At 45.8% G+C, this 15,316-nt stretch overlaps 1 protein-coding gene across 1 annotated transcript in view; it reads left to right on the forward strand.

Annotated features, from left to right (window-relative positions):
• Positions 1-241: 241 nt before the first annotated feature.
• The window catches only part of znf219 (zinc finger protein 219), a 25,319-nt gene continuing 10,244 nt past the window's right edge, over positions 242-15,316 (forward strand). Inside the window, 2 exon segments of the mRNA XM_061095755.1 lie at positions 242-366; positions 14,944-15,016. Coding sequence (XP_060951738.1) covers positions 328-366; positions 14,944-15,016 — 112 coding nt within the window. The 5' untranslated portion in view covers positions 242-327.

A 15,316-nucleotide genomic window follows, 5' to 3' on the forward strand; every position in this document is an offset into this window, starting at 1 on the left:
TCTCTCTCTCTCTCCCTCCCTCCTCCTCTCTCCGTCCTGCCTCTCTCTCTCTCTCTCTCTCTCTCCTCCTCTCTCTCTCCTCTCTCCTATTCACTCACTCACTCCTGTACAATAAATGGGGGAAGAAAGGGAAAGAAAGGGAGATGGAGGAGGAGAAGGAGGAGGAGAGAGTGAGAGAGAGAGTGAGAGAGAGAGAGAGAGAGAGAGAGAGGGTGACCAAACGGAGGGAGGGAGGAGGGAGGGGGAAACAGCGTATGCTTGTATACAACCCTGATTTCCATTTTTTTTCCCAACTCGTAATGTATTTAATTCAAGTGAAACGTAATCATGACGTGTCGTGTCATTAATCTGCTCGCCGCCTCTCCCGTAAGTACACGGAGTCTCTACTTTACACATATCTCTGCTTTTCACACGCACGCAACTCACGCACGACACTTATGTTTACATGTGCACTTTTACGCGTGAGTCAGTGACGCATCTGTGGCGAAACATTTACGAAAAAACGCAAGAATTTTATCGCGTTTTTTCTTTCTTTCATTTGTGTCTCCAGCGTGCAGGACCCGGGAGCGAGTTGTTGTTGTGTTGTCTCTCAGTTTGGATGTAAACGTGTGCGTGTGTGCGTGCGTGTGCGTGTGTGTGTGAGTGAGTGGCGTGAAGCATGTATGTGACCGGGCGCTCCACGGACACTTCACGCGTGTGTCATGTATGTGGAGGAGCCGGTGTATGTGCGCGCGTGGCCGACGTGCGTGCGTGCGTGCGTGCGTGTGAGCCCGCGAGCCCCTTCCGTGGATCCGTGACATGACAGAAAACACACGCGCACGCGGAACCACGCAGATTCAACGCGAAAGGAAACAATGTAGCGAAGAAAGAATGTAGATGTAAAAGAAACAATGTAGCAGAATGTGTAGCGAGAGAGAGAGAGAGAGAGAGAGAGAGAGAGAGAGAGAGAGAGAGAGAGAGAGAGAGAGAGAGAGAGAGAGAGAGAGAGAGAGAGAGAGAGAGAGAGAGAGAGGTGGAACCGAGCGGAACCGAGAAGTCTCGTAAAGCTTCATCTGGTTCAGAATTTAACTTTAACCAAGTTCAAGCTTCTCCTCTTCCTCTCCTCTCCTCTTCTCTTCTCCTCTTCTCTTCCTCTCTTCTTCTTCTCTTCTTCTATTCTCCCGCTGCGTGAAGCTCCGAACTGGTTTTGGATTCTTTCCTGAAAGTAGCTCGGAGGAGGAGAACGTGAACCGGAGCTTCTCCTCCGGGGGGAAGCTCCGGTTCACCGGGTGGTCCCGGGCGTGGAAGTGGATCCGTGCGTGTTGGAAGTGGATCCGTGCGTGTGCGTGTTGGCAAGTTGCTCCACAGAAGCGTGAGGAGCAAGAACTACTTCTTTGTGCGGCGCATTGTGTGTTTCCTCTCCGGGATGTGCACCCCCCCCACCCCTCCAGTGTTTACTACCACCGGCCTCTTGTCCTAACCTCACCCCGGGGAAGTGGCTCCCTAACCCGGGCACGGCGGGCACGGCGGGTCGGTGTGTGCGTGGAGGAAGTTTCCGGTTCTCCAGCTCCTGCGTTAGAAATGTGCGGGTTTTTTTGGGGAGGGGGGGGGGGGACATGGTGTCGCTTTTTTGGGGGGGGTAGATTGGCAGCGGATTCGAGATGAATCCATGATGGCACTTCTTCTTCTCTTCCTCCTCCTCCTCCCTCGCTCACTCGTCCTTTCCCCCTCCCTTCATCTTTTGTATAGAAAATTTAGGAACAAAATGGAGCAGGGGAGAGAGAGAGAGAGAGAGAGAGAGAGGATAGATGACATGACACAACCCCCCCTCCACCCCCCGACTTCTCCCAACTCCCTCCCGGCCCCCCCACGGGTCGCACCGGTGGAGCTGCTCCCGTTCACCGGAGCTTTGTTTGTTGACGCTTCTTCTTTATTCCATTAACGTGCCTCTCTCTCTAATTGAGATGGCCGCGAGAGAGAGAGAGAGAGAGAGGGACAGAGAGGGACAGAGAGAGAGGGAGGAGGGGGGGGGGGGAGCGAGTGAAAATGGTTGCACGTTATTGACGCACGTCACGGGGCGAGGAGGACATTCCTCTCGAGATAAGGCGACGACGTGTCATCTGGGTTCGACTCTCTGGGTCTGGATCAGGGTCTGGGTCTGGATCTGGATCTGGATCTGGGTCTGGATCAGGGTCTGGGTCTGGATCTGGATCAGGGTCTGGGTCTGGGTCTGGATCTGGGTCTGGATCCTGGAATGCCCTATTTCTCACATCGCTGGAAGTAGGTTGACATGTTGCCTCGTCCTATAATCAGCGTGTCACGTCCTCTCTCTCTCTCTCTCTCTCTCTCTCTCTCTGTCTCTCTCCACCTCTCTCTCTCTCCACCTCTCTCTCTCTCCACCTCTCTCTCTCCACCTTACTCCACCTCTCTCTCTCTCTCCACCTTACTCCACCTCTCTCTCTCCACCTTACTCCACCTCTCTCTCCCCTTCTCTCTACACCTCTCTCTCCACCTCTCTCTCTCTCTCTCTCTCCACCTCTCTCTCCACCTCTCTCCACCTCTCTCTCTCTCCACCTCTCTCTCCATCTCTCTCTCTCTCCACCTCTCTCTCCACCTTACTCCACCTCTCTCTCTCTCCACCTCTCTCTCCCTCTGTCTCTCCACCTCTCTTTCCATCTCTCTCTCCCCCTCTCTCTCCACCTCTCTCTCTCTCCACCTCTCTCTCTGCTCGATGCTTTATGGTTTTTAAACTTTCTGGATATGGATCAGCCGGACGCTCTTTAGATCCACGTGCACTTGAGGTGTTTTTTCTCTATATTAAAACTGAACCTTAAATCTCCACATGCTCCTTTTACAACACCATGATTTCAGGAATAACTTTTTCTTATCACTTATATGACCAGAAGCTTATTTTCTTATTCTCCACTTAAATACGATATTAACTAAACCTCAAAACGTCACATCCCATCCCCTAGAGGTCGTCGACCTTTTCAAACCTGATGATTATTATTATCTTTTGATTATTTCTCACTAGAACGACCTTTTTCTAAATCACATATTTTAACAGAAGACTCTAAACTAATAAATCAAACGTCTCCACTGGATCATTCGTTTAAAACTAAACCTTAAATCCACTAAAAGGGATGAAAAAACTTTTCCCTCAGCACTTTTTTTTTGTTGCCATAAACTAATAAAACTAAATATTTTACCTAAAACCTTAAAGCTTCACCTCTGTGTGTCCTCGTCCAACCTCAAACTAGAAAAGAAAACCTCTTCCCTAAATATTCTCTAAACTAAACCTCAATTTTTTGATTATTTCTACATATTATTACTTTTTCCAATCACTTATAGAAACTAAAGCTACTTAGCTTCGTCATAATCTATTAAATTTAACCTCTAAATATTTTATCTACAACCTTAAACTAACCCTTAAAGCTTCACCTCTCTTGAGGTCGTCCACCTTTCAAGTGACATCATTTCTTTTGATTGTTCCTTACTTTTCTATTCACGTTTATTAACAGAAGCTAATTTCTTTGGCAAAATCAGAAAAAAACACCTCTGCTTATAATATTTGATAAACTAAACCATCTGTGGGCAAAGTGTCCAACAGGTCGTCCACCTCCTCATAGCCAGTTATGTATTTTATTGACACGAACAAATGAAACAATATAAAACGTATTCATAGTCTCTAAACTAAACGTAATTTTTTGCTTATTTCTACTTATAATTACTTTTTCTAATCACTTAAAGTAACTAAAGCTACTTAGCCTCGTCATAAACTATTAAATTTAACCTCTAAATATTTTATCTACAACCTTAAACTAACCTTTAAAGCTTCACCTCTCTTGAGGTCGTCCACCTTTCAAGTGACATCATTTCTTTTGATTGTTCCTTACTTTTCTATTCACGTTTATTAACAGAAGCTAATTTCTTTGGCAAAATCAGAAAAAAACACCTCTGCTTATAATATTTGATAAACTAAACCATCTGTGGGCAAAGTGTCCAACAGGTCGTCCACCTCCTCATAGCCAGTTATGTATTTTATTGACACGAACAAATGAAACAATATAAAACGTATTCATAGTCTCTAAACTAAACGTAATTTTTTGCTTATTTCTACTTATAATTACTTTTTCTAATCACTTAAAGTAACTAAAGCTACTTAGCCTCGTCATAAACTATTAAATTTAACCTCTAAATATTTTATCTACAACCTTAAACTAACCTTTAAAGCTTCACCTCTCTTGAGGTCGTCCAGCTTTCAAGTGACATCATTTCTTTTGATTATTTCTCACTTTTCTATTCACGTATATTAACAAAAGCTACGAAAAAAACCACCTCTGCTTATAATATTTAATAAACTAAACGTTGAAGCGTCGCCCTTCTGTGGGCAAAGTGTCCAACAGGTCGTCCACCTCCTCGTTATATATTTTATTGACACGAACAAATGAAACAATATAAAACATATTCATAGTCTCTAAACTAAACCTAATTTTTTGCTTATTTCTACTTATAATTACTTTTTCTAATCACTTATAGAAACTAAAGCTACTTAGTCTCGTCATAATCTATTAAATTTAACCTCTTAATATTTTATCTACAACCTTAAACTAACCCTTAAAGCTTCACCTCTCTCGAGGTCGTCCACCTTCTCAAGTGCCATCATTTCTTTTGATTATTTATCACTTTTCTGTTCACGTTTATTAACAGAAGCTAATTTCTTTGGCAAAAGGAAGCTCAATATTTGATAATTTATAATATTTGATAAACTAAACGTTGAAGCGTCGCCCTTCTGTGGGCAAAGTGTCCAACAGGTCGTCCACCTCTTCATACCCAGTTCTGTATTTTATCGACACGAACAAATGGAACATTTTAAAACGTATTCATATACAACACAAACCCAAAATACATTAAAAGGACAGGAAGAAAGAATCATGATTTGCAGCCTTAATATTAGCAGATCATAAAAGATTCTTTTCTCTTCGTCCACAAAGATTCATACGTGACGACTTCACTAATGATCCCAACTCGCCCCCCCGACTCATTCAGGCCTCTGCTCGTTATCCTCAAGTATCCTCCTCCCACACCGCCCCCCCCCCTCCACAATCTTTGTACATGCTGTACTGTACTCGAGGGGGGCCACACGCACCCCCCATCCAGGTGGCTCCCGGGGGGGGGGGCGGTGGAGATTGTAAGAGAGTGGGGGAGAGCGAGTGTAAAAAAAGGGAGAGCAGTGTAGCACCAATCAAGGCGTCTTGATTGATATAATTGGGTCGTTAGTGCGCTGTGGGAGAGGCACCTGCTCGCCCTCAGAGGGGGAGGAGCTACTGCTTTGTGACATCACAGGCTGTGGAGAGTATTTAGAGCTCTGAGGTCTGACTGAAATAGTTCAACACTTGAGCCGTTTGTGCTCAGTTGTCGGACGAGTTTTAAACCGATGGGTACGACAGGTGGAGGGTTTGATCCCCGGGAGTTAGGATGAGAAGAATCATATATTTGTATCTATACAGACAGTGTTAACATATCTATATATCTGTTAATACTGTAATATTCCAATATCATATATTTCTTACTGTACAGATCTTATTTATTTACGTTTTCACTTTCGTATGCTCAATACTTTGCACTTTTACTGCCTTTTTTGCACTTCTGGTTAGATGCTAAACTGCATTTCGTTGTATAAGTACTTGTACTGTGCAATAAGAATAAAGTTGAATTGAATTTAATATTTGTGAATCAGAGGAAGGTGAGAAGGTGGCAGGTGGGTGGGCCGGCCGAGGGTCCGGCTGAGGGTCCGGCACAGAGATCTTCTGCGTCCCACCATCTCCTCACCGAGAAGCTGACTTGTTTTAGATTAAATTCGGTTCAACTTTATTCTCATTGCACAGAACAAGTACTTATACAACGAAAATGCAGTTTAGCGTCTAACCAGAAGTGCAAAAAAAGGCAGTAAACGTGCAAAGTATTGTGAATATTAAAGTGAAAATGTAAATAAATAAGATCTGTACAGTAAGAAATATATGATATTGGAATATTATAATGTTGGACAGTTTTGAACTTTAGGATCTCTCTCTCTCTCTCTCTTCATCGTTCACTCTGTCTCTGTGTGTTCTCGGGCCTGAGACCAGCTGCCTGAAGGGAGCTTTCTGTCTGAAAGTGTGAAACCGTTACAATCATATTTAATAGATTACCCCCCCGGTCGTTAGCCCGGTTGACCTCTGACCTTTAGGCTCAAATCCCCCGAGAGAGTATATCCATATACATCAGTTATATTTAACTCGCTCTGCATATTTCCCCCGGGGCCGAGTAAAGAAGAAACCTGTGTTACTATTCTCTCCAGAGGAAGTTGCTCATATGTCTCTGATATATGTGATACACATATTCCATAAGGAGGTCAGGGTGCAGGGGTCAGCTCCCCAGGGGCTTCTGGGTAGTGGGCGTCTCGCCTGAGGACACTTTGCCTGTGCCCCATTGTGTGTCGGGATATTCATGATTTCATAATTTGACAGATTTTTAGTACGGTTTTAGATTTGTGACATGAGGTGGGAGGCGGAGATAAACCTGTTAGCAGGAACACAGGAACACGTCTGGATCCAGAAGCGTTTCTCCCTTTAGAGAAGCTTCAGTCTGGTGAGGAGCTTCAGTCTGGTGAGAAGCTTCAGTCTGGGGAGAAGCTTCAGTCTGGGGAGAAGCTTCAGTCTGGTGAGAAGCTTCAGTCTGGTGAGAAGCTTCAGTCTGGTGAGAAGCTTCAGTCTGGTGAGAAGGTTTAGTCTGGTGAGAAGCTTCAGTCTGGTGAGGAGCTTCAGTCTGGTGAGAAGCTTCAGTCTGGTGAGAAGCTTCAGTCTGGTGAGAAGCTTCAGTCTGGTGAGAAGCTTCAGTCTGGTGGGAAGCTCCAGTCTGGGGAGAAGCTTCAGTCTGGTGAGGAGCTTCAGTCTGGTGGGAAGCTCCAGTCTGGGGAGAAGCTTCAGTCTGGTGAGGAGCTTCAGTCTGGTGAGAAGCTTCAGTCTGGGGAGAAGCTTCAGTCTGGTGAGAAGCTTCAGTCTGGTGAGAAGCTTCAGTCTGGTGGGAAGCTCCAGTCTGGGGAGAAGCTTCAGTCTGGTGAGGAGCTTCAGTCTGGTGAGGAGCTTCAGTCTGGTGAGAAGCTTCAGTCTGGGGAGAAGCTTCAGTCTGGGGAGAAGCTTCAGTCTGGGGAGAAGCTTCAGTCTGGTGAGAAGCTTCAGTCTGGTGAGACGTCTCTTTCTGGTGAGAAGCTTCAGTCTGGTGAGAAGCTTCAGTCTGGTGAGGAGCTTCAGTCTGGTGAGAAGGTTCAGTCTGGTGAGAAGCTTCAGTCTGGTGAGAAGCTTAAGTCTGGTGAGAAGCTTCAGTCTGGGGAGAAGCTTCAGTCTGGTGAGAAGCTTCAGTCTGGTGAGAAGCTTCAGTCTGGTGAGAAGCTCCAGTCTGGTGAGAAGCTTCAGTCTGGTGAGAAGCTTCAGTCTGGTGAGAAGCTTCAGTCTGGGGAGAAGCTTCAGTCTGGTGAGAAGCTTCAGTCTGGGGAGAAGCTTCAGTCTGGTGAGAAGCTTCAGCATGGTGAGAAGCTTCAGTCTGGTGAGAAGCTTCAGTCTGGGGAGAAGCTTCAGTCTGGTGAGGAGCTTCAGTCTGGGGAGAAGGTTCAGTCTGGTGAGAAGCTTCAGTCTGGTGAGAAGCTTCAGTCTGGTGAGAAGCTTCAGTCTGGTGAGAAGCTTCAGTCTGGTGAGAAGCTTCAGTCTGGTGAGAAGCTTCAGTCTGGGGAGAAGCTTCAGTCTGGTGAGAAGCTTCAGTCTGGTGAGAAGCTTCAGTCTGGTGAGAAGCTTCAGTCTGGTGAGGAGCTTCAGTCTGGTGAGAAGCTTCAGTCTGGGGAGAAGCTTCAGTCTGGGGAGAAGCTTCAGTCTGGTGAGAAGCTTCAGTCTGGTGAGGAACTTCAGTCTGGGGAGAAGGTTCAGTCTGGTGAGGAGCTTCAGTCTGGTGGGAAGCTTCAGTCTGGGGAGAAGCTTCAGTCTGGTGAGAAGCTTCAGTCTGGGGAGAAGCTTCAGTCTGGTGAGAAGCTTCAGTCTGGTGAGAAGCTTCAGTCTGGTGAGAAGCTTCAGTCTGGTGGGAAGCTCCAGTCTGGGGAGAAGCTTCAGTCTGGTGAGAAGCTTCAGTCTGGGGAGAAGCTTCAGTCTGGTGAGAAGCTTCAGTCTGGGGAGAAGCTTCAGTCTGGTGAGAAGCTTCCGTCTGGTGAGAAGCTTCAGTCTGGTGAGGAGCTTCAGTCTGGTGAGAAGCTTCAGTCTGGTGAGAAGCTTCAGTCTGGTGAGGAGCTTCAGTCTGGTGAGAAGCTTCAGTCTGGTGATCCTGAACCTTCTCCAGCGCTCAGACGCTCACACTCGGGTCTGGCAGCTTCTCCTTCGCTGGAGGAGCGAGTCATTCAGGTAGAGCAGGAGCAACAGCTGAAGAGGAGGAGGAGGAGGAGGAGGAGGACGAGGAGGAGGAGGAGGAGGAGGAGGAGGAGAGACGGGAGGAAGGAGATCAAATGTTCGAGACGCCGGGACCTTCTCCAGCGCTCAGACGCTCTCACTCGAGCTGCAGAGGAAGTGCAGCCTCACGTTCTCCTTCGCTGGAGGAGCGAGTCATTCAGGAAGAGCAGGAGCAACAGAAGAGAGGAGAGAGAGAGGAGGAGGAGGAGGAGGAGGAGGAGGAGGAGGAGGAGGAGGAGGAGGAGGAGGAGGAGGAGGAGGAGGAGGAGGAGGAGGAGGAGGAGGAGGAGGAGGAATGCAGTGGCGACCCGGAACAGGAAGTGTTTCCTCTTCCACCAACAGATCGGATCTGAGGACAGATTGAGAAGGTTTCATTTCTTCACCTGGATCCAAAACTGTCCAGAAGGTCAAAGGTCGACCGCTCATCGACCTCTCACCGAGACTCGAGGTCGACGACCTTTGACCCTTTGACCCCGACGCCTCCGTCACATTCAAAAACCAAAGAGACACACAAACGTGTAGAGGAACTCCACCAGTGGAACCTTCACAGAGAGGCTTCCCCCCCCCATCACTGCTGGAGCTGCAGATGAGAGACGGGGGGGCGGGGGGGCGGGGGGAGAGTGGGGGGGGGGGTTCAGGGAAAGGTGAAGTAAAGGAAATGAATCCCGTCTGTGGGGAAGCTCGCCACATGACCACGCGATAAAAAAACCACAGGGCCAAAATTATACAGCACCGCACACAGAGACGCCCCCCCCCACCACCCGTCCCCTCGTTCGCCCTCAGCTGCTCGCCCTCTCTCTCTCTCTCTCTCTCCGTACACTGGTTCTGTGCGGTCGGCCTCTCGATCGCCCACTTCCCCCCCCCGAGGGACACCTCATCTCGCTCACTTCCTCATGTGAGAGAAAGAAAGACACACTTGTGAGGATTCACAGAAGTACACACACACACACACACACACACACACACACAGACACACACACTTGACCTCAGTGTGGAGCTCAGGCCGGAGACCTTAGAGGTGACTGGTGTTAGGTGCAGGGACAAACACACAAACACACAAACACACAAACACACAAACACACAAACACACAAACACGTCACCCATTGGTCGTTTGGAAGAGTTTTGCATTTTTCAAACAGTTCAAACCATCTTGGTTTTTAAAAATGAGAAATAATCATATCTAGAGCTCGACAACACTGCACCCCCACTTACACCTGTGACCTGCCCCCCCCCACGGTACTGACTGCCTGCTGGTCGGTCGAGAGAACACAGGTTCGGTCACTCGTTCACTTTCTGGACCCGGAGTCTCCGTCCGTTTGTGTTTACCGTTTCGAAACAAAGAAAGAAAAGAGACTTCACAATAAGAGCATGATACAAAACCTAAATGTAAAGAAATTATATTTAGGAGTCGGGTCTGTCAGGCTCCGCCCCCTGCTCCTCCAAATATGGTTTCTTCTGGTGTCAAAAAAACCAAGATGGATGATCAGAATGTCACAGTGGAGGTTTTTCAAAATGGCAGCTCGCAAACCGATAGGTCACGTGACGTCTGCGGCTGTGATCATCATCACAATAAATCAACGTGAGGATATGAAAACTGCTCAGAGACATAATTACACAAACTGTAATGACGGGTTGTGTTAGCGGCTCCACAGCGTCGACTTGTGTACGTGTAGAAACGCACTTAATACACAGCCTGTAACACATATTCATACGCAGATAGAGTGTGTCCTGCCCTCACACACACACACACACACACACACAGACACACACAGACACACACAGTGAAAAGGTGTTCACACCCTCACATGTGTGTAATGATGATGTGCAGTGTGAGTGGCGTGTTGGAACCTGCACTAACTGCCTTCACAACAAAGCTGCTCCGCTCACTGGATATTTACACAATGACTTCAACCCCCCCCCCAAAATAAACTTGTCTGAACATATTGTCCTCCTGCTCCCTTGGCAACTATTTATCAGCGATGTGATGTATGACTCAGCAAACCCCCCCCCCCCTGCGTCACTGTATTCACACAAACAGACACACACGTACGTTGTGTGGGAGTTGTTTTCAGTGTTTAAACAATGTTGATTTTAATTCTTCGGTTTTTTTTTTTTGGGCCCAAAAATACAAAAGTTGACCTCCGTCGTAAAAACTAATTTCCAGTGGAAGCGATTCAGAGCTTGAAGTGTCTCCGTAGCCACGTTGTGCGATTACAGTAATGACAACATCATGGCAAAGCTTAACACAACAGCAGTGCACTTTGAAGCCGTCATTACCGCCGAGCTGCTGCTGCTGCTGCTGCTGCTGCTGCTGCTGCGGCGCACTGTAAAAAAAAACAAGTAAACGCAGGTAAATACATGTTTAATATATGTTATTATCATCGTGCGTTTCCTGTTCAGACTCGACTGGAGGATTCCGGTGGATCACGTGCAGCCGACATTAAATATGCATTTCTCTGATGTATTTTTAAGAAGTGATTCCTCCCTCTGCTCCCGTCTGTGTACAGTACTCACTTCCCTCTAACCGGCGTGTTGAGGGACGGCCGCAGATGATTATGAATGAATCATATTTCGATGGTTGTGGACGAAGGTGTCTCCAGCCGTGAACACGCCAGGTTTATTAGTCTGGGACTCGCTGGGTTTCTGAGGTTTCACGTGTGTGTGTGTGTATGTGGAGGATATGGAAGCAATGTGTGTGTGGAGAGTTGTGTAGCTCTATCTCAATCTGTGTGTGTGTGTGTGTGTGTGTGCGTAGTCAGATATATAAATATGTAAAGATTTACAAATGCGTAAAATGCGAAAATCTATAAATGCGTAGGCTACAGAGATAGCATTTTAATGATTCTATTACACATTAATAAACCAGATTATACTCATACAGATTGAGAAACAGTTACACAACATACAAGTTTCACGTGTGTGTGTGTGTATGTGGAGGATATGGAAGCAATGTGTGTGTGGAGAGTTGTGTAGCTCTATCTCAATCTGTGTGTGTGTGTGTGTGTGTGCATAGTCAGATATATAAATATGTAAAGATTTACAAATGCGCAAAATGCGAAAACCTATAAATGGGTAGGCTGCATAGATAGCATTTTCTGGTTCTATTACACATTAATAAACCAGATTGGATTGAGAAACAGTTACACAACATTTACAGAATCACAAATCTGATAACACACACAAACACACACAATCTGAATTCACATTCGCAGATCTAACACCAACACGCATCCGCAGATTCTTTTACACATTTGAAGATTACGCACACACGGATTGAGATAGTGTCGCACAACTCTCCACACAGACACACACACACACACACACAGTGTTGGCCTCATACACCCCACCCCCCCCCCCTTGCTGCACCTTATCTCCATCTAACCAAATTTTCTTTATTGGCGACGGCAGCGTCATGGAGGAACAATGCATTGTGATGCTGATATTCATATTCATGTGATAATAGCATCAGACTGCAGATAGGTTCAGAAAGCCTCTGTGTGTGTGTGTGTGTGTGTGTGTGTGTGTGTGTGTGTGTGTGTGTCTGTGTGTGTGTGTGTGCGTGCTGACTTTTCAGATGGTTTTTTAAATCTGTTGTTGTGTGTTGATGTTAATCCGCAGCCTGCCACTCCACCGCTCTGTTCCAGCTTGTCTGTCTCTTTACCCTTTTTATCCCCCCCCCCCCAACCCTCCCTCCCCCCCCACCACCCCCCCGACACCACGTTGGCAATCACATTAAATCGTTTCCATTCATATGGCTTCCGACGATTCCTCCTTTTTTTTTTTTTTCTGAATCACTCGCTGCCCAGTTTGTAGCTGCACTGTATGTTTCTCTCCGTCTCTTTCTCTCTTTCTTTCTTTCTCTCTCTCTTTCTTTCTTTCTTTCCCTCCGTCTCTTTCTCGTGTTTCGCTCCTCGCCATGTTGGCAGGGCCCAATCACACCAGCTGATATCAGCATTCCCTGGCACGCCGCCAACTGGCAGCACCGCAGGAGCGACAGAAAGAGAGAGAGAATGAAAGAAAATTAGTGAATAATAGACGGAGGGAGGGAGGGAGGGAGGGAGGGAGGGAGGGAGGGAGGGAGGGAGGGAGGGAGCGAGAGAATGAGAGGGGGATGGGAGGAGTATGAATCAGGGGGAGAAAGAAAGACAGAAGGCAGAGGAAGACGGAGAGAGAGAGAGAGAGAGAGAGAGAGAGAACAATAATGGTGGATTAAGAAGGGACAGAGTGTGTGTCTGTGGTTGTGTGTCTGTTTGTGTGATTGATGTGGTGTGATATCCCTGTGAGTCATAGCTGAGCTAAAATGTCAACTGGCTACATGAGAATCTCTTTGTCATCCAGCCTCAGTAACACACACACACACACACACACACAGACACGCACAGACCCACACAAACACACACACATGTACACAAATCCAGCAGATCACACAAACACTTAAGTCACGGCAGCGCCACGTGAACACGCGTGTGGGCGTCGACACCTGCGAACACAGATGTTCCGTTGTTGTGTAGCCTCGGTGATTGATGACCTTTTGTGTTGCATGCGTCTCGACTGACGGACACACACAAACAGCCCGTGTGCACAAACCCACTGGAACCGATGCAAACTGCTGTGCACTCACAATATTTGTGCGTGGCTTCCAGGTCGTTGTTGTGTGTTCACGTTGTTGCTCATCACGCTTTGTGTTGTAGCCGACTGACGAGCAGCCGTGACTCAGCAACGTGTGCGTCCGAGTCGCCACACCCAGGAGAAACATGGCAGTGCATACGTGCATGTATACCGTGTGTGTCTGTGTGTGTCTGTGTGTGTGTGTGTGCAGTCCTGACTTCAGCTGCTACTGTGTGAGTGCACAGGAAGGGCGTGAGGGGAAGTCAACACATCACGCGCCCATCCTGTTTGGGACAGTCCACGTCCTGTGGTGGTGGTGGTGCCCTTAACTCCTAAACACACACACAGACACACAACTGGTGCACAATCACACAACTGGTCCCATATGGGCTCCCAGTACACAACACTGGGACGAGAACACACACAGGAGGTGGCTGAGCAGGTGCACACCTGTTACACACAGACACACACACGGAGACCGAGGGGTAAATGAAGATCAGGAGGATTTGCGTTATACGTAATATTTACATCACACTGATTCGTTGCTATAATTACTTTGCGATTGATTCAGAGTTATTAGTTATTAATTATTAATATTAGTGATGGGGAAAAAAAAGCAATTCTGTACAAATTGCTTTTAATCCTGTTTTGCAGAAATCTGATACCTGCTGTTTATCGCTCGGTGATGAAGAAGCATTTACACATTTACAGATTTTTACATTTACACGTTTACACCCACGTGAACACTTTCTATCTACGTGAGGAAAATCTATCTGAACAGAGAAAGTACTCATAGTTTTGAATATACTTAATAAATATTAAAGTAAAAGTACTTGCAGAGGGTATCCTATTCCTGAAAGCAACAGTCTACTACAAGTATAAAAATGTAATAGAGTCGAAAGTACAGATATTTGCTGATTTATGTGAAAAGTACCCGAAAAGAAAATCTACTTAAATAAAGTACAAATACATGAAATAAGTACAATAACAAAGTGAAAGTACTTTGTTATTGTACTTTCGCTCGGTGATGAAAAAGCATTTACACATTTACACCCATGTGAACACTTTCTATCTACGTGATGAAAATCTATCTGAACAGAGAAAGTACTCAAGTCAGTTTTGAATATAGTTAAATATTAAAGTAAAAGTACTTGCAGAGGGTATCCTATTCCTGAAAGCAACAGTCTACTACAAGTATAAAAATGTAATAGAGTCGAAAGTACAGATATTTGCTGATATATGTGAAAAGTACCAGAAAAGAAAATCTACTTAAGTAAAGTACAAATACATGAAATAAGTACAATAACAAAGTGAATGTACTTTGTTTCATTACTTTGCGATTGATTCAGAGTTATTAGTTATGGAAAAAAAGCAATTCTGTACAAATTGCTTTTAATCCTGTTTTGCAGAAATCTGATAACTGCTGTTTATCGCTCGGTTCTGCAAAAACATTTACACATTTACACATTTACACATTTACACTTTTACACATTTACACATTTACACTTTTACACATTTACACTTTTACACATTTACACTTTTACACATTTACACCCAATTGAACACTTTCTATCTACGTTAACCCTAACCCTAAAAATGTAATACAGTCGAAAGTACAGATATTTGCTGATATATGTGAAAAGTACCCGAAAAGAAAATCTACTTAAGTAAAGTACAAATACATGAAATAAGTACAATAACAAAGTGAATGTACTTTGTTTCATCCCACCACTGTTGACACTGATCATTCTTACTTAAGTTTTAAGTTAAATTCGAACTTGTGCTCAAACATGTGTGTGTGTTTGTGTTTTCGGAATAGTTGTTTGATTTGTAATTGAAGTTTGTCATGAGTCATCAGTTGTGTTGTGTGTTTGTTTGTGTTCCCAGGTGATTGAAGGAGGAGTCTGCCCCCCCATCAGCCCAAAGTACACACAATGGCATAAGATCGCACACACTGCTGGTAAATCAACACTGTTTGCATCAACACTCGTTTTACTGCTACACACCTGGGGGGGCAAAAGTCCGGGAATATTCAATGTTGGAAACTTTCCATGGGAATTAACGGGAATTAACGGGAATTAACGGGAATTAACGGGAATTAACGGGAATTAACGGGAAATGTTGTGGGTAATTTATACTAACTGTATTTACCTCGTCATATCGTCTCTCTCTCTCTCTCTCCCTCTCTCCCTCCCTCCCTCTCTCTCTCTCTCTCTCTCTCTCTCTCTCCCTCTCTCTCTCTCTCTCCCTCTCTCCCTCT

The sequence above is a fragment of the Limanda limanda genome, chromosome 22, assembly GCF_963576545.1.
Source record: "Limanda limanda chromosome 22, fLimLim1.1, whole genome shotgun sequence".
NCBI lineage: Eukaryota > Metazoa > Chordata > Actinopteri > Pleuronectiformes > Pleuronectidae > Limanda > Limanda limanda.